The sequence below is a fragment of the Python bivittatus genome, unplaced genomic scaffold, assembly GCF_059951505.1.
Source record: "Python bivittatus isolate LINGU-HERP-01145 unplaced genomic scaffold, Pbiv_v1 ctg000310_np1212, whole genome shotgun sequence".
Classification (NCBI taxonomy): domain Eukaryota; kingdom Metazoa; phylum Chordata; class Lepidosauria; order Squamata; family Pythonidae; genus Python; species Python bivittatus.
The window spans coordinates 2,712,519-2,737,839 of record NW_028277054.1 but is presented as its reverse complement, the minus strand read 5'-3'; the positions used below and the strand labels follow the sequence as shown (position 1 = coordinate 2,737,839).

The window sequence follows — 25,321 nt, the reverse complement described above, 5'->3', positions numbered from 1 at the left end:
GCTTTGTGTGAACGTACCCCCTATCATTTACAAGCCATGGTTTATTGCTTTGTATGTGGCGCAGTCCCAGTCAATGGGACTTAAGCCATCAACTGTGGCTTAATGCGATGGGCCAATGAAGACCTGAAGCAGAAGTTTCGTCAAATTGCAGCTTACCCACAAAAGGCACTGAATGTTCTTGGCCCCTTCTAACCCAGGGCTGTTGTGAATGTCAGAATGTTGCAGGGGAAAACTAAGGAGGAAGGGTAGAGTAAAAACATAATAATAAAGAATCACACAGACCTGCAGGTTGACTGGCTGGTCCCTTGATTACAAGAATGGAGAGCCGATTAAACCATGTTAAGAGGGATTAATGTGTAATTGGTTGAGATCCACTGAGATTCTCCTGAGTTTAAATTATGCCCCAGTCTTAATGCCATGTTAATATGGGAAATTAAAAAAAAATCTGTTCATAATTTCTTGGATATTTGGGCTGGAAGAAGGCTTTTGCAGCACTTAAAGACTTGGTTTAATTTACTTTCAGGTTTTGTTGGAAATCACCAAGGCCACCCCTTTTTTTCACAACTCAGATCCATTGCCAATTAATCTGGGGGTTCTTCCTCTCAAGGGAGTCAGATCTTCTTCCTTTTAAACCCCTTCGAAGCTGAAGCGGGTCCCCATCTTGTCTAATTCCATGTGACACCCATGACCAAAAAAACTCTAACTCCAAAATGGACGATTTCTCTGGCTTTAATTGGGGACACTTCTTCCTTAATTCTCTTTAATTAGACAAATTGGCCGTGGCCTCCAGCGATGGCAGAGAGGCCCTAACAGTGGGAGGCGGGAGGTTAATAGCAGCTAAAAATAGCTCCTTGGTAAGGGCCCAAGAGTTGCAACGCAGAGCAAAATACATTCTTCCATAATTCATTCTGGGGAAGAGGTGGAAGGTGGTGCCTTGGGAGTTTCTGGAGGGCACGTTCTATTTGAACCTAATGCTCCTTACTCTGTTTACTGCCAAGTAAACAGGTCATCTTCTCAAATGTTTAGCAGAATGTCTAGCCAAAGTTGGACATTTGCTTTTGAACAGCCAGGGAGCATTGCAAAAGTTCTCCCCACATGTTGTTGAACAAGAGGGCAGGTGAACAATGCCTGGAGACCAGAGCATCTTTCTCCAAGTGCATAGACCTGCAAGATTACCCTAGTTAAGTTCCTAGATTTTGGCTGGGCTTGCATGACATGCTTAACCAGATCAGTTCAAAGGCTTAACAGCTATTGGGCTTTGTTCTTCTCTTGCCCACTTTGTCTTGCACTGGTCACACCACACCTAGAATATTGCCTCTGGTTCTGAGCACTGCATTTTAGGGAGGACATTGACAGACTGGAGCACGTCCAGAGAAGAGCAGTCCGGAAGATAAGGGGCCTGGCAGGAAAAACTTACGAGCAACGGTTGGAAGCACTGGGTGTTTCTAGGGAAGGAGACATGTAGCTGTCACATAGAAGACAGGGCAGAAAATCATTTAGAGCTGCTCAGGAAGACAGGACGAGGAACAATGGGTTTAAATTACAACGAAGTCGATTTCAGGTGGACATCAGGAAAAAAAATCCTAACCTAAGAGGTGTTCAGCAGTGAAACAGATTAGAGGTGGATTCTTCTTAAGTGGGTGTGTTGAAAGGCTGCGTTGGCCATTGATCAAATATGGTGCAGGAGCAGATTCCTCCACTGGACAGGAATGAGGAGTAAATGATGTCACAGGTCCCTTCTGTTCTATGATTCACATACAGGCCAAGTGTGGTTTTAATGATGTTTTTGATAATGTCGTGTGTTGTGTAAATTCAGCTCACGGTTCAGCTCAAGCCAGTTTGTGATTCACTATTTTGTGTGGACCCAGGCTTCTTCAGTCTCCGAGCTACGTGGGTCATACACACCCAGCTTCTCAGTTATTACCTGATGGCTGATAATGTGGAAGCTGAGTTAGCTAGCAAAGAGTGGAGCAGCTCCATCTCTTAAACAGCTGAAACCTGAGATCCAAGCACAGGTCCTCTCCATACCAGTCCTTGCTTGTTTCACTTGGATATGCTTGCTCCACAACTGTCTTCGTACATTGCTCTAAACCATGGTTTATTGAGCAATCCACAATGCGTGGGTTGATACAGGATGCTAAAGCCAAACTACACTATGGTTTAGAACTTTAGAGTGATTAGTGAACTCTGCCAACATCTCACTCTCTGAAATAATAACAATATAAATTTTTTTAGCATCAATAAAAGATTGGAAGCCATTTGCAGAATTGTCAGCCCCAGAGGATAACTGCTGGCCCTCATATTCTCATCTAGGAAGGAAATGACACACACATCTTGGTGTGATTAATCTCTCTTTAGCCTGAGGTCACCTACATTGCCAAGAAACCAAGTTTGACATTTTGGCTCGGAGGGCAGGTGTAAATCGTTTGTCAGTTCAGATAAAACAGTTCATAGTGGCTTGCTGGAAACTAGAACGTAACGGCTCCAGCAGGATACAGAAAGGCTTAATTTGGTACAGCGCTCCTCTGAAATAAGCTTGGACAATACAAGGTGTTTGTCTGAAGCTCTGGTAGACTCTCCTTCAATAGAGATGTTCAACCAAGGGCTGGTGACCCATCAGAGGTGCTGTAGCAGGATCCATAACGCAACCTTCAAGAGCTTTTCCATCCCTGCGATTGATTCCCCCTCCTCCCCTTATTTCTAGCACTCGTAATACTGAATTACTTAGATTTCTATTCCACACCCTTGTTCAAAGGCGGATTACAGTGTGGAAGAATTTAATATTTAGGAGCATTAACGGATTCCAAAATTCCGGGTCGACTGATTATCTCCTTTTTAATCAACTGATCGATTCATTTCAGATACATCCAACCCCCAAGAGGTACCTCCAAGTTGGGGGAACCCTTGCATCGCATCTTACTGTGCAACCCGGGAAAGTGGATACGTCGCTGTCGTGTTTTCTTAGTTGGGCTGTGTTTACAGTAGAACCAGAAGTAGCATTAAGCCAGTGTTGTCCAAACTTGGCCACTTTAAGAGGAGTGGACTTCAACTCCCAGAATTCCCCAGCCAGCAGGGCTGGCTGGGGAATTCTGGGAGTTGAAGTCCACTCCTCTTAAAGTGGCCAAGTTTGGACAACACTGCATTAAGCCATAGGCATGAAGCCTCCGTTCTCGCCTGGACGAAGCAGGGAGCCCCTGCTGCCATCACCCCGGAACGTCACAAATGCCTCTGTGCAACCGCCCTGAATGCCCTGGGAGACCTCCCCAACTCACAGGTTCTTCGAGGGATCTGTCGAGGTCATCTACAGGCGCCCCAGCAGGAACCCACAAAGCGACCCACCGGGGGTCCGGCCGGCCCTGCGCCCGGGTGTTCTTTGCAGACTCCCAGGCCGATGCTGCGCTGGAAGAACCCGCTTGTATGGCGGTACGCGGCCTCCGGCCCCCGCTGCCCGGAGAAGGGGGCCGGAGTGACGCCAGCCCGCCTCGCCGCCCCGAGGGGTTCGGCCCTTCGTACTTGGGGCCGAAAGGGAGACCAGCCGACCGGCTGCCCGCCCGCGGCCGCCTTCTCTCTGCCAGAGCCGCGGCGGGCGAAGACAGGCGCAAAGGGCCGGCCCCGGCCGCGCCTCCCGAGTGGCGCGGCGGCGCTCTCCGTCCCGGCGGCTGCCCGGGCTCAGCAGCGCCGCCGCCGCCGCCGACCAGAACCGGGCCCTGGAGCCGGCCGCCGCCTGCGGAGATCGCGTCGACGCCTGGCAGGGAACGGCGGGCGTTGCGGCTCCGTCTGCAGGACCCTGGAGAGCTCCGGCCGGCCCGGGACGGGGACGGGGACGGGGACGGGGCTGGGGCTCTGCCCGGCGGTGGGCCGCCGCGGGAGGCTCGGGGGCTCGAGGGTGGGGCGGCAGCGGGAGGCCGCCCGGGGAACCCGCTGCTGCTCTGCCCAGCCTCTGCTGCTCCGCCTCCGGCGCCGCGAGCGGGAGCCCTGGGCTCTCGCCCGCGCCGCTGGGCGCCTCTGTCCTAACCGGCGCTGCGGAGGCGCATCCCCCGGCCTCGCTCGCAGACTTTCCGGGCGGGGCGGGGCGGGGCGGCGGGGCTCGGCCCGCCTGGATTCACCGCTCCCAGCCGGAGCGCCCGCGTCCTCGGGCGGCGAGCAGGGCTCCTTCCGCATAAAGAGGCGCCCACCGGGGCCGCGCAGGGCACGGCGGGGCTCTCGCTTTCCGCGCGGCCGGACTAGCGCCCCGATCCAGCCCGGCCCCGACGCTCCTCCCGGCTTGGCCCCCGAGCCCTGGCCAAGCCCGGCGCGGCGGCAGTCCCGGCGGCAGCGCCGTTTCGGGCGCCGAGCCGGGGCTGGCGGCGGGCCCCGCGCCTCGAGAGAGGACGCCACCCGGCGCCGCCGGCAGGGGTCGCTGCTGAGAGCGGTGGCCCGAGAGGCGGAAGTGCGGCAGGTGCTCCCCCCGCCCACTCCTCCGCACGCCACAGAGATAAGAAAGGGGCGGAGCTGCGCGCTCCAAGGCGGGGCTGTTTCGCAGCGCGCGTCTGCGTTCCCTTCCTCAAGGAAACCCGCGCCGGGCTAAAACCGGGCGATCAAATCCGGGCGCGATTGGCTGACCTCTGCTGGGCGGAGTCTTCGCCCTGGAGAGACAGCCAGACGGTTCTTCTTAGCACTGGACTGTCCTGCGCATCCCTTCTTTGCTTCCGGCGCTTGCCTCTTTCCGTCTGAAAGGAGCCGGTTGGAGTCCTTCCGCTTTGAGGAGCAGGAGCCCAACTGACTCATAGACCTTCTCTCAAAACCAGGGTTTTTGCAAGCTAAGCAACTTCAGGATGTGTGGACTTCAACTCCCAGAATTCCCCAGCCAGCATGCTGGCTGGGGAATTCTGGGAGTTGAAGTCCACGCATCTTAAAGTCCTCGAGGTTGAGAAACTTTGCCATCTCGCTGCCACCTCGTGGCTTTTGTTTCTAAAGAGAGTCACGGGAGGTGTTGCTCTTTGTAGAGAAGTTCCACCCGTGCCGGGCCAAAGGATGAGGACGGGGATGAGGATATAATCTGTCGGTCTGGAAAGGCAGCAGAGAGTCCTCCCGAGCAAAGGGCACCTAATGCGAAGTCTTTCCTTGAAGCAGGTGGGTTTCCGGAATGACTGGCAGTGCCCAATACTGGCACTGCCAGTCTTAAGAAGTTCTTAAGAAGAAAGTATCCAACTGGCAGCTCTAGAAGGTCTGGACACAAATATTTATTCAATCAAAACCAAGTGAGAAACTGGGCACAGAGGATCAGATACTTGCCACCCTGCCTGTAAGGGTTCTTACTCCCCCACCACCCACTTCTCTTTTAAAGGGTTACCCCCTTGTTTAGTTCAATCCAGTAACAGTTCCCAGCATCAAGGTGTAAAACTACAGCGGCAGAGAGAGGGTCAGGGTCAAGAAATACAATTCTTAGAAGACAGAGGTGGTTTGGTGAAACTCTGTGGGAAATAGTAATAAAATACCAAAACTAAGACTGGGCTTTCTCCTGACTGGCCCCTGATGAAGAAGACGCGTCCCCTACATTTCAGGAGTATTTCCCAGGCTGTGATAACTGGTTACTTTTGGGGTGCCAACTGATCTTTGCAGGGGTGCTGGCAACAGAGGACTTCTGGAACCCTTCCCAAGATTCGCATGGTGAGTGACTCAACCAAACAATTTGCTCACCGACAAAAGATAAATATCTGCAGCCTCACAGCCTGGCATAGTCTGCAGACGAGCGGCACAATCTGTCTAAATGCCCTGTTCCAGAAATCATTCAGTGGTCACTTGTTACATACTCCTGGATACTGAGCTCCAGAAAGCCTCCCTCTCAGCAAATGGTGAGAAAGAAGCAGATCTTCCTCAGGCGGTGACTAGAGGTAGAGGGATAATGCCTCCAGGCACCAGGAGCCCCACTGGCAGATGAATCTGACAAGCCATGGCAGGGCTACTGTGTTCCTTGGCCTGGCACTGCTGTTCTGGAGGGGTAAGGTGGGTTACTGCCATGGCTGGCTTCAGAGGGCAGGTGCTGAAGGGATCCTTGACTGGTGAAGGAAGAGGAGAAGGTGAGGCTGGATTCTGGTAGGAAAAAGACACAGGGAAAGGATCCCAAAGTTAAAGCTCCTCAGAGGAGCTAGCTCCAAGTCACGTTATTTACTTATTCATTTTAGAAGGCCGCCTGTTTCGGTAAAGGCTCTGGGTGGCATACAACATTAAAAATAGTCAAAATAAAAAGCAAAGAATAATGTGCAACCAGAGAAAGACAATCATACTAACAGATAAAATCCTATGAAGCTTCACCACCCACCCCACCCACAGCCAGGTTTCCAAGGACTTCTTAAACATTGTCAGGGCCGGGGCCATAAGGATCTCTGCAGGGAGGCTGTTCCCAAGGGCAGGTGCTGCCGCAGAATGCTTCCTGGGTCCCAACAGAAGCCACTGTTTTAATCTGTCTGATCATAGAGGGCAGGTAGAAACTATCAGAGACAGACAGCCCCTCCGATCGCCCACACAGGAGAGGAGTCTAATTGGAGTAACAGAACATGCTTAATCCCACCTCTAAAACTGGCAGTGTAGAAAAGCAGAAGGTGGGTGAGACACAGCCTCTGTGGGATCCTGCAGACTTCAGCAGGGATGGACCAAGCAGAATCGCAAAGCAAGAAGCAGATGCAGCTTTTCCTTCTTTACTCCAGTTGTGAAAGATGCAGGTTACTATGAGTCACTGAACAAAGTGCCAAGGACCCCAGGGAAGGGCATTTCTGGGGGCAGATGTCCCACCTTCTGAAAGGTCCCTGGCTGGGGAAGCCTGCCAGATGTAGCCTCAAAGAACTGTGGCCCTCAAGCCGAAGATCACCTTTGGCCCACCGTAGGTTTGGGTGAAATGTCAAGAAAACAGCCCAAGAGGCCCCCCAGTGGGGTTTCCTCCTCCATTCCCCTACAGGTTGGAAACTCACCAGCCCGAAATGCTATAGCTTCCTCCAGCTTTCGTAATGTCTTGTTACAGTATTGTTGAACCTTGGGGGCCATTATGTGAACTATGATATACAGAATGACCAGTCCAACCACAACAGCCATTGAAATCTTAGAGAAGGAAAGAGAGAAAGAAGGGTGGGCATTGGATTCCTCTGCTAAGCAGGGACCCCTCATCCCTTGTCGTTTTCTTCTTATCCTGCTAGACCAGGAATGCTCAGCCTTCACTTAGTTAGGAGGGGGAGAAGAGCTTTTGGGGAACAAGCACTCTGAAGGACCCAGGCTGTCACAAGAAAGGCCCTGCACTTTGACCCAGTGATTACCAAGCTAGCCTTGAATTGCGTTCTGCCATAATTCAGTTCTTCTCTGAGTTCATTTCCCCAAAGGCATGTCCACTCAGGTGTCTCCCCTGAGATAATACTTCACTGCTGCATTTGTATTTAAGAACGTGGGAGGTTGGCCCACTTGGTTTAGGCTGAATGGGAATGGCTCCTCAGGATTTCAGAGAGCGACATCTTCCTAGAAAAGCCAGGACTGAATCTATGGCCACTGGTATGAAAGCAGATCCTCTATCACTAAGCCACAGTTTTTTTGGTGGGACCGTGAAGCACTTATCCTTGTGATCACAGCAGGGTACAAGGGGGGAGTCTCTGGGGCTGAGGACACAAGAGACTTGTCAACTGTCCCTAGGGAGTTCACAGGCTCTTCGCGTGTGCCACTTTACATGTGGAATATTCTTCCCAACAAGGCGCATCTCTCTTACCTTCATTAGATACAGGGCACGGGTGGGGCTGAGGCGCAGGCCGTGGATGTGAACAATGAATTCCAAGGCATAGTCGCAGTAGGTGGTTTGATCGACCCCCCTGTGGAAGCAAACAAGAATGGGAGGACGTTGATCACTGGGGCAAAGCATCCATTCTTCTTTAAAGTTTTCTCTCATATCGCCCTGATTAAATCTCTTTGCAGGGTCTTTCCACATCAGTGTTTCTCAACTTCGGCAACTTTAAGATGGGTGGACCCCAGCTCCCACGCTGGCTGGCTGGGGAATTCTGGGAGTTGAAGTCCACCCATCTTAAAGTAGCTGAAGTTGAGAAACACTGGTCTACATAATTAATCAAGCTCTTAGTCCAACAGACTCCAGATCATGGACCTAGATATACTATAGCCCTTGTGATGATTGATTTCTCTCTTGCAGCAGATTAGCAATTCAGTAACAAAATGATACACACACATGCACACGTGAAAGACATCCACCCTTAGAAAAAGCTCTCCAGTGCAGTTCTGCATGATTTCACCCCCTATAGTCAGGTAATCCATTTAAACATCAAAATCACAAATACCTGTTTGATACTTTTATCACAAAGTAAAAATCTGGAGCAACCATACTTTCGGGGACAATATCGTAACATGGAGAATCCTCCTGACAAATCCATCTACAGGGAAAAAAGAATTTGTGTCAGGGGAAGTCATACAGTAGGCTCCTTCATATTTCTGGGTGGAATCCTATATTGTTTTAAAATATCAGTTTTGGATGGTGGAAAATTCAGTTGGGGAAGGAAAAATAAAGTCTGTGTTGAAGGAATCCTGAATGAAAAAAAGGCAAGGCTCACATATATCTTTAAGCTACAATGTATGGCACTCTACGTGAGCTACGCCCCTTTTATTTATTCAACAAACCCAATTGTAAATCTTAGAGAGAACCCAATCTATATCTAAGCCTCTTTCGTTGGAGATGAGAATATGGAGAGGCTGGTCAGAAACTGACATGCACCCCCAAAGATAAAGCAAATCTTTCAGAGTAGAACTTACAGAATTCCAGAGTTGGCTTCAGAGAGGACAGAGTACCCTTCAGAATTTGTTGCATTATCTTCTATATCAGCTCTAACCCATATCAGAGTTGACACATTACTAGGGAAGCCAAATACACATCAAGACAGTTGGGCTTTGCAAATGTCCACACGTGAGTCAATAGCCCCTTCCCCCTCTTTGTACCAGATCCTCCACTCATAACTGCGAAAGAGGATAGATCATCAGTAATTCTACAATTACGCCAGTGTACCATGAAGTAGTACACTTCTGGTACATTTGAGTACTGGGAGTGGTTCAGGGAGGGTATCCCTGGCTGAAACAGAAACAGGGCTCATCAAAAGCTCATTCAAAGGAAGTTGGCCAGTGCAGGCATCCTGCAGGAAAAGGGCAACTACCTCTTTTGCAGATGGGAGGCTGAGGGGTGAATTAATATTTTTCTTGCTGTAGGCCTTTGTATTATGGTTGGTCACACAGTCAGCCAATTGTTTAGTCTGGATTTGGCATTTCTATCCCCCTATGGAGTCCTTCCCAAGGACCTGGGATAGGCAGACGTTGTTGTTTGATGGTGTTCAAGATATCGTCGCAGGATATAAGCTGTTCCAAGTAAAGCTGCCTTTTGCAATGGACTGATGGTGATTTTGTCAATGCCGATGGCCTTCAAGTGGTGCTCCAGATGTTTTGGAATCGCACCCAAACTACTGGTACCATCTTTGCTTTCTTTTGCCACAGTCGTTCTATTATAATTATTATTTAAACCTGTATGCCAGTTTAGACACACCAGCGCAATGACTAGTGCCACAGGATGGTCTTTGTTGACCACCATTTAAAATAACTCAAAAGGCAGGTTTCAAATAAGCCACCCCTGCTACCCAGTGGCACGGCGAAAGTCACCTGTTCGGGTTCGGGTTGTATTGTACCATCTCCTGTGGAGTGAAGTATTTGATGTTTTGTAATGAAAATGCTCCTCCACCAATGATGGTAAAGACGTAGCTGCCAATGAAACAAGGAAGATGAGGGGAAAGTTACGCAGCCATCTTACGCAGTCCCCCTTTGGACTGATATATGATTCAAACAACTGAGGTAAAACCACACCTCTCTTTCGTTTCTTCCCCCTCAGGGATCTTGGCATGAGACAGCAGACACTGAAAAGCCATAGGTTGTTCAAAGAAGATTTCTCTAGAGAACAGCTAAGGCACTGGGTGTGTAGCTCCTCAGAGATTTGGCTTTTCTTGCACCAGAAATGAAAATTACTTACAGAACCTGTTGCCCTTGTGTGGCAGACAACCTACATGCTCCCCTCTATGGTGTTTTGTTGTTTTGTTTAGAAAAAGAAATAACAGCTGAGAGGATGGCAAAGACCATGAAGAAAATGGGAAGGGATTCACCATGGTGCTGATCAAACCTGCAACCACTCTCTACACCCCACCCCACCCCACCCCATCACACCCCCTCCCACTGCTGCTGCAGGAGTTTCCTCTGACCATCCTTTTCTTTGCCCTGGACACCCACTTGTGAATCAGACCAGCTCTTGGGTACAAGGACCTCTGTCTTATCTCCCAGACCCAGAAGGGAATGCCCACGGACCCCCATGCCCACCCCCAGTTCCCAAGTCTACAGCGCCAGGGAACCTTCCCCACAACCCTTACCTGCCATGGAACCTTCCCGAGTCTCCTGTCACCATGTCTTGGATCAAGAAGAATGGGTGGAACACTGTGAAGAAAACGGGCAAGCAGGCCTGATCTCCCCCGGTCTTGCTCCAAGGTCCCAAACTAGAATAGACTAGACTTGAACACAATCTAAGGGTAACTCCATTCTTGGCCTAACCCTTGAAAGTCTTCCAGCATGCGACTGGCTGAAACCCAACACCAGTCCTTGGAGCTGGCTCTGGAAGAACTGGATTCACACACTTTTGTGTTTCACGCCTTCTGAGTTACTCAGGATTAGGCACAGGGCAACCTCAGAAATACACACATAGCCAAATGCAGAAAAATTCTTTCCTAACTACATTGGCCTCTAATCTGGATTCCCTTAACAATGCTGAGACTCCTCTTCAGGAATGGTGTGGAAATAATATCCTCTCTATGAGATGCAACTCTAATATATATTAGAGTTCTTCTCCATAGCCAAGAGCTTATATACTATTGATTGATTCAAATTGTGTTGAAATTTTGTTCAGAAAAAAGATGCCTTCTAATATTAATTCAGTTTGTCTACCATGGAACTAGGGAAATTTTTAATTACCAATTTTTTTATAATTAGTTGCTCCCACCCTCTGTGGGAACAAAAAAATGACACTGCAGCAGAAAAGTGACAGTACTGAATAGTCTAACATAATTATCAACAGAAAGTTGTAAAACAGGTAGAATCTACAAATAGAACATTTTAGTGAAAGGCACTAGACCCCAGAAAGTCTAAATAATACTTCACCTATTCAATGTGATGCTGAAATTTAATTACAGAGTCATTGGGCGGTGTACAAATTGAATCAATCAATCAATCGTTTTACTGGGAACTGTTGGTGGCTGGGGAGCAAGGCAGACTGCCAAAAATTGGATTTCAAAAATGGAAGATAATGCAGAATATGTTGGATGGCACCAGTCTGACAGCCTCTCACATAAAGAGGGACAATTCCAGAGGGAAAGGCTAGGATCTTGCAGCAACTTGGATGAAGCTGTAGCAGAATTCTAACAAATGACTCCTCTGTGGTCTCTCTGCTGCCATCGCTTAGATAATGGCAATGATGATGACAATGATGACGACAGGATCCAAAACCACTTACCGTCACTGAAGAAGAAGCAGGGCATTTCTGGATTCGGTTCAACGCAGTCAACGTAGCGTTTGTTCTTCTCGATACTGTAATTCTTAGTATAAGTGATGTCAAATGCCAGTCGTTTGCCTGGGGGACATCCAATATGGATGCCCAAAGTCGCAGCTCCCTGGGGGCCGACAAAGAAATAAAATAAATAAATAAAAATTTATAAATTCCTTCTCTCTCATGTACAGGTATAACACCCCTATTTTTATTCAATTTCCTGCCAAAAAGAATGGCTGCTCATCAGCAAAAGTAAAAGTGCCCTCCTAGTTGCACAGCCACAGCACAAGGCTGAGAAAATGGGGAAGCGTTTTTTAAACATTCTTTCCCTACCACAATTTTATAAATTCCCAGTTAATACTTTCGGGGTGGGGGGAGAGAAGGAGATGGATCAGCACCATGGAGAGGAAGTATACAGATCTGGGTCAGTACAAAGTGCCTGTCTGATATTTTTTAAATGATCCAACCCAAAACTTTGGCTGTTCATAACTGTTCCTAGTCTACACATTTCTTTTACGTGCAATTTTCTTTAAATCTATGCAGTTTTATATGTGACTTCTGAAAATGTTATAGCTACGTCTCTGTACATGACATATCTATCCGTGCTAGAACAGATTCCATTTCACAGATGTTCCTAAGTAGTGGTAATAATAATTTAGATAGGAACTGCAGTGGGTGATGGGAAGGAAGGGGAAAAAGGTCGAAAAAGGTCCAACAGAAGGAGATAAATATTCACACCGTCTCAGGATTGGGGCCATAGGTAAACGCCAAGTTCCCCTATGGGAAGGAATTCATACCGGGAATCCTGAAGATCTTCTACCAATTTTAGGACGTATTTTATTTTGTATTTTACACAATGCTTAACATATGTTTTTATCAACTGCTTTAATGTTCAGAAGTTTAAAATAAATGAATCATTCTGTATTCCCTCCATGCTGTTTGGCTGCTGGAAGGAAAAGAGTATTGAAAGAAATGAAAATTGTCATTACCCTCATCTGTGGTCCCGGGCTTGTATAGTGATAGCAGGCCATTTCCGAATGGGCAACCTGAGAAAAGTAGATAAAAGGTGAACAGATCTCAGGGAAGAAAGAAGAAAAACTAGTTTCATCAGCCACTTGTAAGGTTAGAACAGGAACATACTGGCCAGAGGTGAAAAGTAAATGGCTGGAGATTTAGAGGGCTCATGTGCCAGAAGGTCAGCCAACTAAAACCAAGACTAATGTGTACGATAGGGATACATGGGGCGTCAGAGCAGGCGATCAAGCCTGCCACCTTACCTTTAATGTAGCTGAGCTTTTCAGAAGGTTCTTCCCACTAAGCTGCTGCCTGGGGTAAAGCCCATTGTCTCGAATGGTTACCTATTGGATTTTTTGACCGGGGGGGGGAGGAGAAGTGAGGTTATATGGGAAAGATGCCCAAGCATAAATTGCACAAGTAAAGACATGTTATTTCCTTCCACCAGGCTTGAACTAGAAGCCAATTTTCTATACCAGTGTTTTCTCAACCTCAGCAAGTTTAAGACGTGTGGACTTCAGCTCCCAGAATTCCCCAGCCAGCATAGCTGGCTGGGGAATTCTGGGAGCTGAAGTCCACACATCTTAAACTTGCTGAGGTTGAGAAACACTACTCTGTACTTTTCTCACTGAAACTTTTTACAGCTGTAAAAAGGATGGACAAGAAGTAATCCATAACTTTCCATTGACTTCCATTTTCCAACATGACAACCTCCTCCTCGTCCCCTGCTGAACTTGGGTGTCTGTGTGCAATCCACTAAAGGACTACCAAGTACATTGGCCAGCTACCCAGGATGTTACTGCCCAATTCAGAATTCTAACTTTTTGTTTGTTTTAGAAAATGGATAGCAAGGGTGGAAAAAGCCAGCTTGAACCCCACTCGGACAATGGTCCTGCAATCTAAACATGGAGGAGCCGGTAGCTCATTTCTCCTTCAATGGGAGATTATCCAAGATTTATTTATTTTTATTTATTTATTCATCAGATTTGTCACTGCCCATCTTAGTGAAATGAATCTGGGCAGTTTACAAGAAGATAAAAATTCATTGAAATACAACATAAAAACAATCCTAAAAATAAATAAATTCCAAGAAGATAGAAAATTGGCAAGTAATTCCAGGGAGCACTGTTAGGGGGCTAACCACCCTCAGGGGCGGGTAGAGCCCATATCGCCCCATGCACACTGACAGAGCCAGGTCTTTAAATCTTTTTGGAAAGCCAGGAGAGTAGGGGCCCGCTGTACCTCTGGGGGGAAAATATTCCAAAGGGCAGGGGCAATGGCAGAGCAGGCTCTCTTCCTGGGCCCCGCCAGCCGACATTCCCTCGCTGGCGGGATCTGCAACATGCCCTCTCTGCCTGACCGGGTGGGACGGGCTAATGAGATGCTGTGGCAATTGTTGTTCACTCTGCAGAGTGCTCGATAAACGTCTTTGCGCCCAGTCCATTCAGCAGAAGAAACCTCTTTCCATTCCAGCCCTCTCTGAAGCTACATCGCATTTACTTGGTCATCTCTAGATGACAGCAAGTGGGGACTGTCATTCCAGTTTAAATTTTGTATGTGTTTTATAAGCACGTTGGTTTGATGGTTTTCTTGTAAATCACTTCGGGCTCCCCTGCAAGGAGGAGTGACACAGAAATAGAATCAATGATAATCTGTGTCTTACCCGATATAACACTGAGCCTCTGCTGATGAGTTCCTGCCTCTGCAGTTCTGCCTGGACGTACTCGGGGTGGGCCAAAATGACAGTCAGCCATATGTAATGAAGGGAGTTTTCCTCTGACGTATCTCCCACTGCAGGCCAAAGAGAGGAGCACAGCAACTGAGGATGCACCCCCCTTGGGAACACTGGGGAGCCGAGAGACCCTGTTTCAGACTCAAACAAACAGCCTCATACCATGCCAGTCAGTTATCGAAAACAAAGGGACAGATAGAAACGGTCCTTCCTGCCCCAAAGAGGATTCTGCCCATTACATAGTGTAGGGAGGAGAAAGATACCACAACAGCATCAATGGCTGATCTAACTTTTCTATAATCCAGCTACTTATCAGAAATTCTTGTATCCCTGATTGCCTGTTTATCTATGTCTAGTCCAGATTTCTGGGTGAAGCCAGACATTAGGACTGAGGTCACTTCACCCTAAAAAGGACGTCACACATTTAGAATAAGGCAGCAAAAATGAACAGAGGGGACTGGCCGGGCTATTTCTTTACATGGCTTCTATGAGGGTTCTCTGTGCCTCCTCTCCATGAGACTGACTCAAAGCCCTCAGAAAGGCTCAAAAATAACTGTAACAAGGCCATCCTCCTTGTAAACCTTTTAAAAAGTGTGTCTGTGTGTGTGCCAAGTATCATTACAGTATTACCAGAGCTTGACATAAATTGTTAGTACTAACAAGTAATGTTTCATACAACCTTTTCTAAAGTTACAGAACTATCAATTGTAAAGTTAATGAACTACACCTCATTAAAACTTCCCTGCTTTGGAAGCTTAAAGACTCTATTTAGATAGATATGAATTGTCATGTTTTAACTGACATTCCCCTTTGTACCAAACAACTAGAACGTGGTTGGAAAATATCGTAAAGCAAAAGAGTAACTCATGTCAATCTACTTAAAGCTGCTTACCAATCGCATGGCACTTTTAGAGGCTGTTCGGACATTCACAAACACGGATTGCATAACCCGGATGCCCTTGATGTCCACCTGACCTTTTTTATATTAGTAGTAGTAGTAGTAGTAGTGGAAGTAGTAATGTCTTTGGGGTGCCAGAGAGCATCCTGGAACACTTATTCATCCTTGGGTAACAGTACAGTCAGTTTTGGGGTAAAAGAATGACTGAATTGTCTTTGGCAGCCATTCTTTGAACAGGCACATCTCCAACAAAAGCCATTTTGGGAGCGTGACCTCTGGTTGTTTCTACTCACCCCACCGGGTCCAAGAGAAGGAGATCGCTCTGGGTCCCAGGCATTTTCTGTTGCAGCGCTTGCCCAAAATCTGGCTGGCCCCAACTCTGCAAGCATTCCAGAGAGTCTTCGACATATGGCTGTTTTCCCCAGCATGAAATTTGGGAGGTTAAAGGGGGCCGGCGGGATGAATGCTATGGCTGTGATTGTTGCTGTCCCTGGCTGCCACTATATGTACATTTCTGTGGCTGGTTGTTTTTTATTGATTTTTAAATTTCGTTAGCCTCCCAGAGTTGCTGCTTGCAAGATAGGCAGCCATAAATGTACTGGTATAAATAAACAAATGCTCACAGAAATCCAAATATGCCTTTGAACCAATGAGGTGGCCTCACCCTGCCCCATACGGACTCTGATAAGGCAGGACAGGATGATTCCCCTGACGTTCGCTTTGTGCGAGACAGGCGGCTATAGAAATGTGACATACAAATAAACAAATGAACAGATAAATAACTAAATTCCAGGCTGAAGGAGAGGGGGGTGGCCAAGGCCACCTAGTTTCTGCATTCCCACAATATGCTCAATGTGGTAACTGAGGAGTATGCATAATATACTGAATAATAACTAACGAAGCAGGCTAGGCCTTTTAGATCAAGCAATAACGGAGGGAATTGAATGGGGGAGTGATGTTCGGGGACAAGTTCTCCTTATCAGCCACTACTCCTTACTGCTCTCTCTGGCCGTCCTGATGGTCAGGAACACGCTAAAGGTGTAGGCTGTATTCTTGTCCAGGTAGATCGTTCCAGGCAGGCGGTTGTTTGGAATCAGGTTGTAAATTTTGACATAGTTGGCCATCTCAACATGGATGCCCCCCAACAATTTCCAGTTGCTTGCCATGTAGTTATAGTACTCCTGGAAAAGGAGGGGGAGGAGGAGGACGGAGAGGCCAGTAAGTTCCAGAAGGGACGACCGCATCTTTCACGCTCGCTTCCTTTTGCACTCACACTAAGCAAGTCTTACGACAAGAGCAGGCGAAGGCAGCAGCCTGCTTCACAGTGACCCAACCCACAGTTTCACTCATTTTGCTCTTGTTGCGGGTTTTACTGTTTTTCCGCAATTCTGATTTTGTCAGGCTTAAAGAGAGGATTAAGAGAGTAGAAAGGTTCTTTCTGCCCCATTTTTTTTTTTCCTTACTGCATATATTTTCTTCTTCTTCCACCAGCGCCAAGTGGGATCATGGACTGGGTCTGCATAAGGCTAGGGAGACAATATTAAATGATTAAATGAATATGCAATATATCTAGTTGATATATATCAACAGTATGTTATTTTGGGGCTTTTCCTGATTTGTTTCGTTTTCTTTTTGTTCCTTTTAATGCTACAGTCTAACAGCTAATTAACATGTTGGACATGACTTTTCATTTGCTTTTGTAAATGGCTTTCTCTGTATTTCTCTTTTTAAAATTGCAGGATTATTTTTTTAAATAAGGCTAAGGATTTGATAAGGTATGTTTTGGAGACAGAAGGAAAAACTCAGTTCAGCCGGCCTCAGAACAGACGATGGGATGGAAGAATGGCTTAGCATCTGATTTGCTGAAGAGCAGCAGAAGGGCTAAAATGCTACCAAACCTGCTGATTCTGGCCAACCCAGTAATGCAATAGGGTAGAACTGGGAAAATGTCCTGCCTGCTGCCCTGGAAAGCTGCTCTTTGTCAGTGCTGACAATACCAGATTAGGTGATTAATCTGACTCCCAGCTAGGCAAATTCTTGTGTTCCTAGGAGTAAGAATAACCAGCCCAGGAGGAGGGCCAAACAGTGAATGGGGGCCAATCCTCCAGTGTCCCAGTTAGGATATCAGCCTCTTGTCCAGGGAAAATTAAATGTTTTGGGGCTTCTTAGCAAAAGATGCTGGATCAGGGATTAGGATCTCTGAAGCTTATTCAGGGCTGAGTCAATGGGCCCTCTCCCCACCTCCTCATCAAAATGCCCCAAAATCTTATCACCTTCTTCTCATGGAACCTTGTGGCAGAGTGCTAAAATCTTGCTTGTTTTTATCTGAAACTTCATTGGATTTTTGCCATTCTTAAACATTTTTAACATTATTTATGAGGGGGGTGGGTCTGTGGACTCCACACAGAGGTGCTGTGGGTAGCCTGGCTCTAAAAAGTGCTGTATTACACACACATGCATTTCTGTCCTATTCCTTTCTACCTAGTGGGTTGCCCAAAACGGGACAGATCCCTCTTTCCAGAGATGTCAAATGACTCTCTTCCCAAAGGCTGCTGAAGTTAGCCGACAGGCCACGCCTGTCTTTACAGCCACGGGTTGCCCTTTTTGTGCCCAGAGAAATGGAAGTGGTTCTCACTCTGTGATACAATGAATGCAGTTGAAGCAGCTGGTAGACCAGGCCCTGGTAGACAGTGAGTGACTTCTTATGATGAAATCCTGTTTTCTCCAAGACGTCCGGAGGCGTGGCACGGTAATGCTCCACTCGAGTGAAGCGCTGGGGGTGCGGCAGGTCCACCACACGCAATGCAGCAAATGGGCAGCGATGGCTGAACCTGATGTAGTCTTTTCCACTGGGGACAAAGGAGTGGGCTAGGAACAAAATATCCCCGTTTCGTGGACTTTCCTAATAAGAATGCTGCCTAGATTTTGACTGAAGCATTAGGGATGGGACGAGGCCTTCAAGTGAGATGAATGGTAGAAGGGCCCATCTGGTGACAACCACAGCACATGGAAGATAGTAAGTGGTAAGAGCATGAATTAAAAAATGACAGGAACGAAAGTAGTATGTCACATGTCTGTGAATTATTACATACTTCCCCTTTCACTTAATTTCACACACACATGTGAATGAAGGTGGACTGATATTGGGGAGTAGAGTTGATGAATGCATTCATGGAAATGAACCTGTCAATTTCATTACAAATAAAAGGGCTAAAACAATTGTCAGAAGGCATGAATTGATATCATCTAGTTCTTGTGGCTGCATATGAAAGTAAGAAGCCATAGGTGGGTGATGCATGCAGGTTACACTCAGCAAATGAAAATAATGGAAGAACCAAGATGAGCTTTGGGGGACATTGTGCACTCTTCTGAATGAATGGGATCCATGCTGGGTGACAAAAATGAATGGGTGGAAATCTCCCATTTGTGGGCCACCCCAGTAGGAATACCACCTAGATTTCAACTGTGCACTCTGTGTGGAACAAAGTTTTCCAAGTGAGCATTTAAAAATACTCACTTAAATTGTACAGTCACCTATTCTGTCTAACCACGTTGGTTATTTACCACTGAAACATTCCAGCAGGAAACACTTCCCATCTGCATGTAGCGAGAAGATTCTCTAGGACAGGGTTCCTCAACCTTGGCGACTTGAAGATGTGTGGACTTCAACTTCCAGAATTCCCCAGCCAGTTGAAGTCCACACATCTTCAAGTCACCAAGGTTGAGGAACCCTGCTCTTGGAAACTCCACCCCTAGTTTTCCTTCCCTTGTGCCTCAGCTGGCCCTTGCCACAAGTTGGGACATGGCTGAAGACTTCCCAATGTCAAAAAGTCCCTGCAAGTAGAAAACCGGGCAGCCTCATCTGCTCCCTAACACCAAAGCGATACAGTGTGCAATGGGGGAAAAAACAAGACCTGTTACGATATTCAACAAAATTCACCTGACTTTCCTTCACCTTCCTCAGATGCTTGCTTATCTATCTACCTACCTACCTACCTACCTACCTACCTACCTACCTATCTACCTACCTACCAAATTTGTCACTGCCCATCTCGTTGAAACGACTCTGGGCAGTTTACAGCAGAGATAAAATTCATTAAAATGCAACATAAAAATGTCCTAAAAATAAATAGGTTCCAAGAAAGATGGAGAGTTGGCGAGTATTTCCAGGGAGCACTGTTAGGGGGCTAACCACCCTCAGGGGCAGGTAGAGCCCATATTGCCCCATGCACATTGACAGAGCCAGGTCTTTAAATCTTTTTGGAAAGCCAGGAGGGTAGGGGCCCACCGCACCTCTGGGGGGAGAATATTCCAAAGGGCAGGGGCAATGGCAGAGCAGGCTCTCTTCCTGGGCCCCGCCAGCTGACATTCCCCCACTGATGGGATCCCCAACATGCCCTCTCTGCCTGACCGGATGGGACAGGTTGATGTGATGGGGACGAGATGGTCCCTCAGGTAACCTGGACCCATGCCATGTAGGGCTTTAAAGGCAATAACCAACACCTTGAATTGGACCCGGAAGCAAAAGAACCACCTGATTTCTTGGGGCGGATCTCCTCTAGATGAAATATGACATCCAACTGTACCTGTTGAGAAGGGCAAACTGATGGAGGAGACCCAGAACTTGTCAAGGAAAGGGTAGCAGGGCCAGGGCTGAAGAGCTGCTTTCAAGCAGCCTTTGGTCTCCCTTCCATTGGCAAGTCTCCTGTGCTGGCAGACATTTTAGAAAAATTCAGAGCTGTCTGTCTTCCACTCACTTGTACATCATCTTTTTGTGGGGTGTGCTGATCAACAGGTCATACGTCAGGACGTGATCCAGAGGGAATGGCCTCTTCATGAATTTTCCTCTGCCTGAATCATTCTCCAGGTAAACCAGCTGCAAGAAAAAGAGCCCAGTAGAATGGACGCTGATTTGACAATCACAGATTCAAAGTCTAAGTCACAATCTTTGCCTCATTTTTGCCATTATTTCTCTCCTGGCAGGAATAAAGCAGTATGGGGTCTGGAGACACCTGGAGACTGGGGATCTGGGCCATCTGACTTCAATTATTTATTGTAGTTATTGTTGCTGTTGTTGTTGATAATTACAACAACAGTAATAATAAACAGGAGGGTGGCATGCTGCCTAGAGTAATATTTGTGAGATGGGGACTATACAGGTAGTCCCCAGTTTAAGAATGAGTTCGGTTCCCAAAGTCTGTCTTTAAGTCGAATGTGTATGTCAGCCAGAACAGTAGTATTGTATAATACTGTGTAAGTAGCATTGTGTAATGAACTCGAACCACTGCATATTTAACTCGAATCATTGTGTATTTATTTATTTATTTCATTTATTTATTAAATTTGTCCCCCGCCCATCTTCCCCCAGTGGGGGACTCTGGGCGGCTCACAACATGTTAAAACAATAAATAAATATACAATTAAAACCTATAACAATACACATTCACAAAAATGAAAGGGAAAAAATCCAGGAGGCTGATGGTTCAAGGCAGCAACACCAGACCACTAAGGGACTGGCCAACCCCACCCTTGATGATCCCCCTCCTCACCCCAGGCCAGATGGCAGAGCCAGGTCTTCAGATCCCTCTGAAAGGCCAGGAGTGAGGGGGCCAATCTCACCTCCAGTATTTAACTTGAATTTTGCTACAACAGGCTCTGTTCTTAACTATGGGTCATCTGTAAACCGCGCGTTCTTAACCCGGGGACTAAATGTATAAATCAAATATATAAATAAATAAATAAAAACCCCAAGATCCCCCATCCCAATCCATAAAGACCCCGCAGTGGTGCAAGGAGGCCCCCCTTGCTTCCTAGAAAGCCCCTGGAGATCCCAAATGGCACATCCGCTGCCCACCTCACCCACCTCCTGCAGTCCGTCAGTATCATAGAATATGCTGACAATGGAATGCTTGGCTGATCGGGGATAGCTTTGAACTCCCTGCATCACTTGGATGGCATAGAACTTGTTCCAAGCCTCAGAAGGATAAACCTTTTTAAAGGCTATGCCACTCTCCCTGGAAACCCAGACCTAAGACAAGAAAAAAAATGGTGTCCATGCAAAATCTAGTATGTGCATTTGCATACACGTGCCTGAGCTGGAGATGCAGCAGAACAATTGACAGACTAACAAGAGATGATTAACAAATCTCAGAAAATCTAGTTGAAAGCAAAAGTTTGGCTGACTTTAACCATTTGCCCTTTCCTTCTTATAACCACAGATTCATAGGACTGGAAAAATCTTCCTTCAGCTCCTCCAGGACCAGCCTTCTCCAAAATCCAACACAGCCTTTCCAGGTGTATTGGAGAAATATAGCCAAGTAGGTACCAGTTGGGAAAATTTGCGCTGCTATTGATTTTGTTACTTTAACAAACATGGTTTGCTCCCTTGAGAATTCTACACAGACTAAAGAGTAAAACAGAAAGTAGGGAAAATAACCAGGGATGGCCCACTTCCCACAGCACTCAGAAATACCCATCCCCTGGATCTGTAAGGAACATAAACAGACATACCTCCTCCAGGTCTGTCACAAAGGCAAGAAGCCCAGTAAAAGACAGAACAAAGTCCTTGATTGGAGAATGACTTGGGAAGTTGGAAAGGTATATGTAGTTCAATCTATCATGGCTGGAAAGGAGAGCAAGAAAGAGCAAAATGGCTGTCGTTAGGCTGAACAATGGGCCAATTTCCCCGGAGAGACGCCTTCCTTCTTGTATTCCCATTTGTTTCTACTGGTTGAGTGACCCCTTTGGACTCTGTATGTAACTCATAGAGTTCAGCATAGGAATGAGACGCTTACCTTTGCAAGATAACGTTCCCCCAGATATAAAAAGCCTTACTGAAGCAGTTGTAAGCCAAGCCTCGTGGGATCAGGGTTGTATTTGTGTACAGCTCGGTGCCCAGGAGCATCACAAACCCTTTATCAGAGGCTGCCGAGAAGGGGAGAGAACTGTCAAAAGGAGGGTTTTCAGTGGCAGTTGCAGGATGACTACAAAGGAAAAGGACTGTCTCTTCTTCCTCCCTTTGTTCTACGTGTACATCCCCTATTCATCTGAGGACAATCCCTAGTTTGAAGGCAACTGTCCTGAACCTCAAGTCCACCTGAAAGCTAGAAGACCCTTAAAGGAGGTAACAGTACAGCGCCTGAACAAGAGACTCAGCAGAGAGGCAATGCTGAAAGGAATGATAATTATCCAATGTGCAGTGATTGTTCATAAATTACCACACATACTTTTAATGCAAATCAACATCCTATCTTGTGCAGTTCAGGCTAGGAGCCCTCTCCTCCATGAATGTCTCCTTCTCTTTCAACATTATCCAGTTGGTGCATTATGAAAAGAAGTCAGGGCCATCCACAAGGGGTGAGGGTCAAAAAATTTACAATGGTGAGCATGACTGAAGCCCTAACCCTTTGAGACATGCGTTGCACGTGTTGCATGAATGTAAACTGTTTTTACTCCCCCACCAACTCCTGAAAGAATCTTCCTCGTCTTCATGAATCTCCCACCAATCATCTTTATTGGTTAACCTTACTTCTAGCATTACAAGAACAGAAAAAAAAATGCTTCTCCTGTCTGTTTATCCCAGACCAGGCATAATTTTACAATCCTTGACCATGTCTTACCCTTATTTGCCTTTTTAAAAAGACAAAACAAAACAACATTCAAACCAAACACTGATCCTTGTAAGGGAACTGCTTCAGCAATTTTTACCTCTGGTTGAGTTGCCTTCTTCTGCCCACTTCTACCTCAACCTTATTCTAATTACAGTTTCACTCTTCTCCTTTTACCTACAAGTTGCTTTAAAGGGTTCCCTATCCCAACCGCCTTGGTCTTACAGTGAGCAAACAGGCTACAGCAGGCTGAAACGTGCCTTAAAAAATTCTAGCAATTCCAGAGCGTTATTTTTTTCTGGCTTCACAGGCACAGAGTACACTGGGGAAGTCAGCAGCATGAGCAGTAATGGGCATGCCTTAATATGGCCATGTAACACCTCTACTCCGCGAGCTGCACTGGTTACCAGGTTGCTTCTGGGTGCGATTGAAGGTGCTGGTTGTGAGCTATAAAGTGCTACACGGCAGAGGGCCTGGTTACTTGAAGGACCGCCTGTCTCCCACATCTGCCTGGCCAATTTGATCCTGCAGAGTTAGTGTGCTCCTGGTTCCTTCGATTAAAAATGTCACCTATTGGGATCCTGGAAGCATGCCTTCTCTGTGACAGCGCCTGCCCTCTGGAACGAGGTTCCCCCAAGATCCGGATGGCCCCCATTCTGCTCTTGTTTAGAGAAGCAGTGAAGATCTGGCTCTTCACCCGGGTCTTTGACGAGGGACAGGGAGACCCCTCCCTTAGTTTTCACCTGGTCTGTTGTTCTTGCATCTTTCATCTTTTATTGGTTTAATTGTCATTTCTTCGTTTGATTGTTGTGAGCTGCCCAGAGTCATTGAGAGTTGGGTGGCATTATTATTATTATTATTAATATTAATATTCCAAGTGGATTTAATAACCCCCAAACACTGTGGTTCTTACCCTTAGGAACAAGTTGAGGGATTTCATATATTTCTTGAAATACTTCCTTATCTACAAATGGAGCAAAGAAAATAGAGGTCAGAGTGTGAAAACAAACAGCCAGCTTATAGCCACAGTTCACAGCCAGCTGCTTCCTGTGACAGTTCGTAGCTCCGCCTTAGCCAAATCCCTTAGGTGTTCAGGCTATTTCTTAATGTACTGAATGACTCCAAAGAGCAACACCACAATCTTTCATAGGTGTTGAAGAAGGCAATGCACCATTTGCAGAACCAGATAGAGCCCTCCAGAGTTGACCATGCTAATCAGCCCCTCAGTATAGAGCTGACAGTGCATTACTGAGGAGCATTCTTGGGTCTCACTCTCTCAGGTGTTTTGCAATCCTGCAAGTGTGGGTCTTTCAAGCACTTCACTGGAGGAGCTGCTGCTTCGGCATTCTGCCACTGGGCCTATCTGAATGGAAAAGCAACCTGAATGAGATGCAACTCTGAATGAGAAGCAGCAATATTTTGAGGCGTGCAATTCAATCAATATGGTGTACCCTGGCCAGCCTTTCCAGACCAAAAAAGGTATTCGAAAGAACTTGTTGCAAATTCTTGTTTCCCTGCCTGATGCAAATGTTTTAAGCCCGTGTTTCTCAACCTCAGCAACTTTTGGATGCGTGGACTTCAACTCCTAGAATTACCCAACCAGCATGGGGAACTTTTGAGTGACCAAAGGCTGCAGGCCATACCTTCTGACTTGAGCTGCTACACTGGAACAAGATGATTTTTGGAGTAGTAATACACCTATAGTCTATAGTTAAGCTCCCCTAATATTACTAACAGGTGAACAAATTAGGATGGCTCCACACATCTACTGTATATTCAAATTTTATTATATGTAACTAAGTGTTCAAAAATCAAACCCACAGTTTGATGGGCAGTTTACATTATGGGCAGAATCAGTGTTGACTGAATAATCAAGTGATATTCTAAACTACGTGGGCCAATTTCAGAGTGAATTTGCATCATTCAGGATTGATCTTCAAACATGTGGAGATCCCAGGAAAGATGTAAACTTTTTCTCCCTAGCCTGGGGATCCACAGCCTGAGGCACTGACTAACATAACCTACAGTAGCATGGACCATGCTAATATTGTACAACCTGGTCATCAGGTAACCATCTTCTTCCAAGTGTCTTGAAATGGTTCCAAACAGGCCTGTGCTGGAGTCCAGATTTCTCCCTCCAGTGCTTGGCTCATAGCCCTTCAGACTACTGGTTCACTGAGGTCTGTATTGTTTATGATAACTGGCAGAGATTCTTCAGGATTCAGAGAGAAGCAAGCAGTAGCTCATTTCTGGGGCAGTCCAAGGGAGGAAGGGAGGACATCATCCATCCCTAAGCAGTGCTATTCCAGGCTGTGTGGCCGTGTTCTTGAAGTTTTGTTTCCTAACGTTTCGCCAGCACCTGTGACCGGCATCTTCAGAGGGCAGGAGCACAGACAGGAGCAGTTCTCTCTGTGCCCAGGGTGATGTGACCCTTTTGTGGGTATTCAATAGAAGAAAAAACCCTGCCTAATCCCCAGGAAGATACA

The 25,321-nt window shown here is 46.8% G+C and overlaps 1 protein-coding gene across 1 annotated transcript in view; it reads right to left on the bottom strand.

The window, feature by feature from the left end:
• Window positions 1–5,213: 5,213 nt before the first annotated feature.
• The window catches only part of CATSPERG (catsper channel auxiliary subunit gamma), a 33,271-nt gene continuing 13,163 nt past the window's right edge, over window positions 5,214–25,321 (bottom strand). Inside the window, exons 12-31 of the mRNA XM_088139825.1 lie at window positions 23,749–23,799; window positions 22,023–22,152; window positions 21,739–21,850; window positions 21,092–21,256; window positions 19,986–20,104; window positions 17,864–18,077; window positions 16,692–16,754; window positions 16,226–16,409; window positions 14,262–14,389; window positions 12,862–12,942; window positions 12,574–12,630; window positions 11,552–11,708; window positions 10,419–10,482; window positions 9,664–9,762; window positions 8,773–8,871; window positions 8,304–8,396; window positions 7,727–7,826; window positions 6,948–7,074; window positions 6,551–6,675; window positions 5,214–6,072 (exon numbers count right to left, since the gene is read on the bottom strand). Coding sequence (XP_087995951.1) covers window positions 5,857–6,072; window positions 6,551–6,675; window positions 6,948–7,074; window positions 7,727–7,826; window positions 8,304–8,396; window positions 8,773–8,871; window positions 9,664–9,762; window positions 10,419–10,482; window positions 11,552–11,708; window positions 12,574–12,630; window positions 12,862–12,942; window positions 14,262–14,389; window positions 16,226–16,409; window positions 16,692–16,754; window positions 17,864–18,077; window positions 19,986–20,104; window positions 21,092–21,256; window positions 21,739–21,850; window positions 22,023–22,152; window positions 23,749–23,799 — 2,384 coding nt within the window. The 3' untranslated portion in view covers window positions 5,214–5,856. The remainder of the gene's footprint in view (window positions 6,073–6,550; window positions 6,676–6,947; window positions 7,075–7,726; window positions 7,827–8,303; window positions 8,397–8,772; window positions 8,872–9,663; window positions 9,763–10,418; window positions 10,483–11,551; window positions 11,709–12,573; window positions 12,631–12,861; window positions 12,943–14,261; window positions 14,390–16,225; window positions 16,410–16,691; window positions 16,755–17,863; window positions 18,078–19,985; window positions 20,105–21,091; window positions 21,257–21,738; window positions 21,851–22,022; window positions 22,153–23,748; window positions 23,800–25,321) is intronic.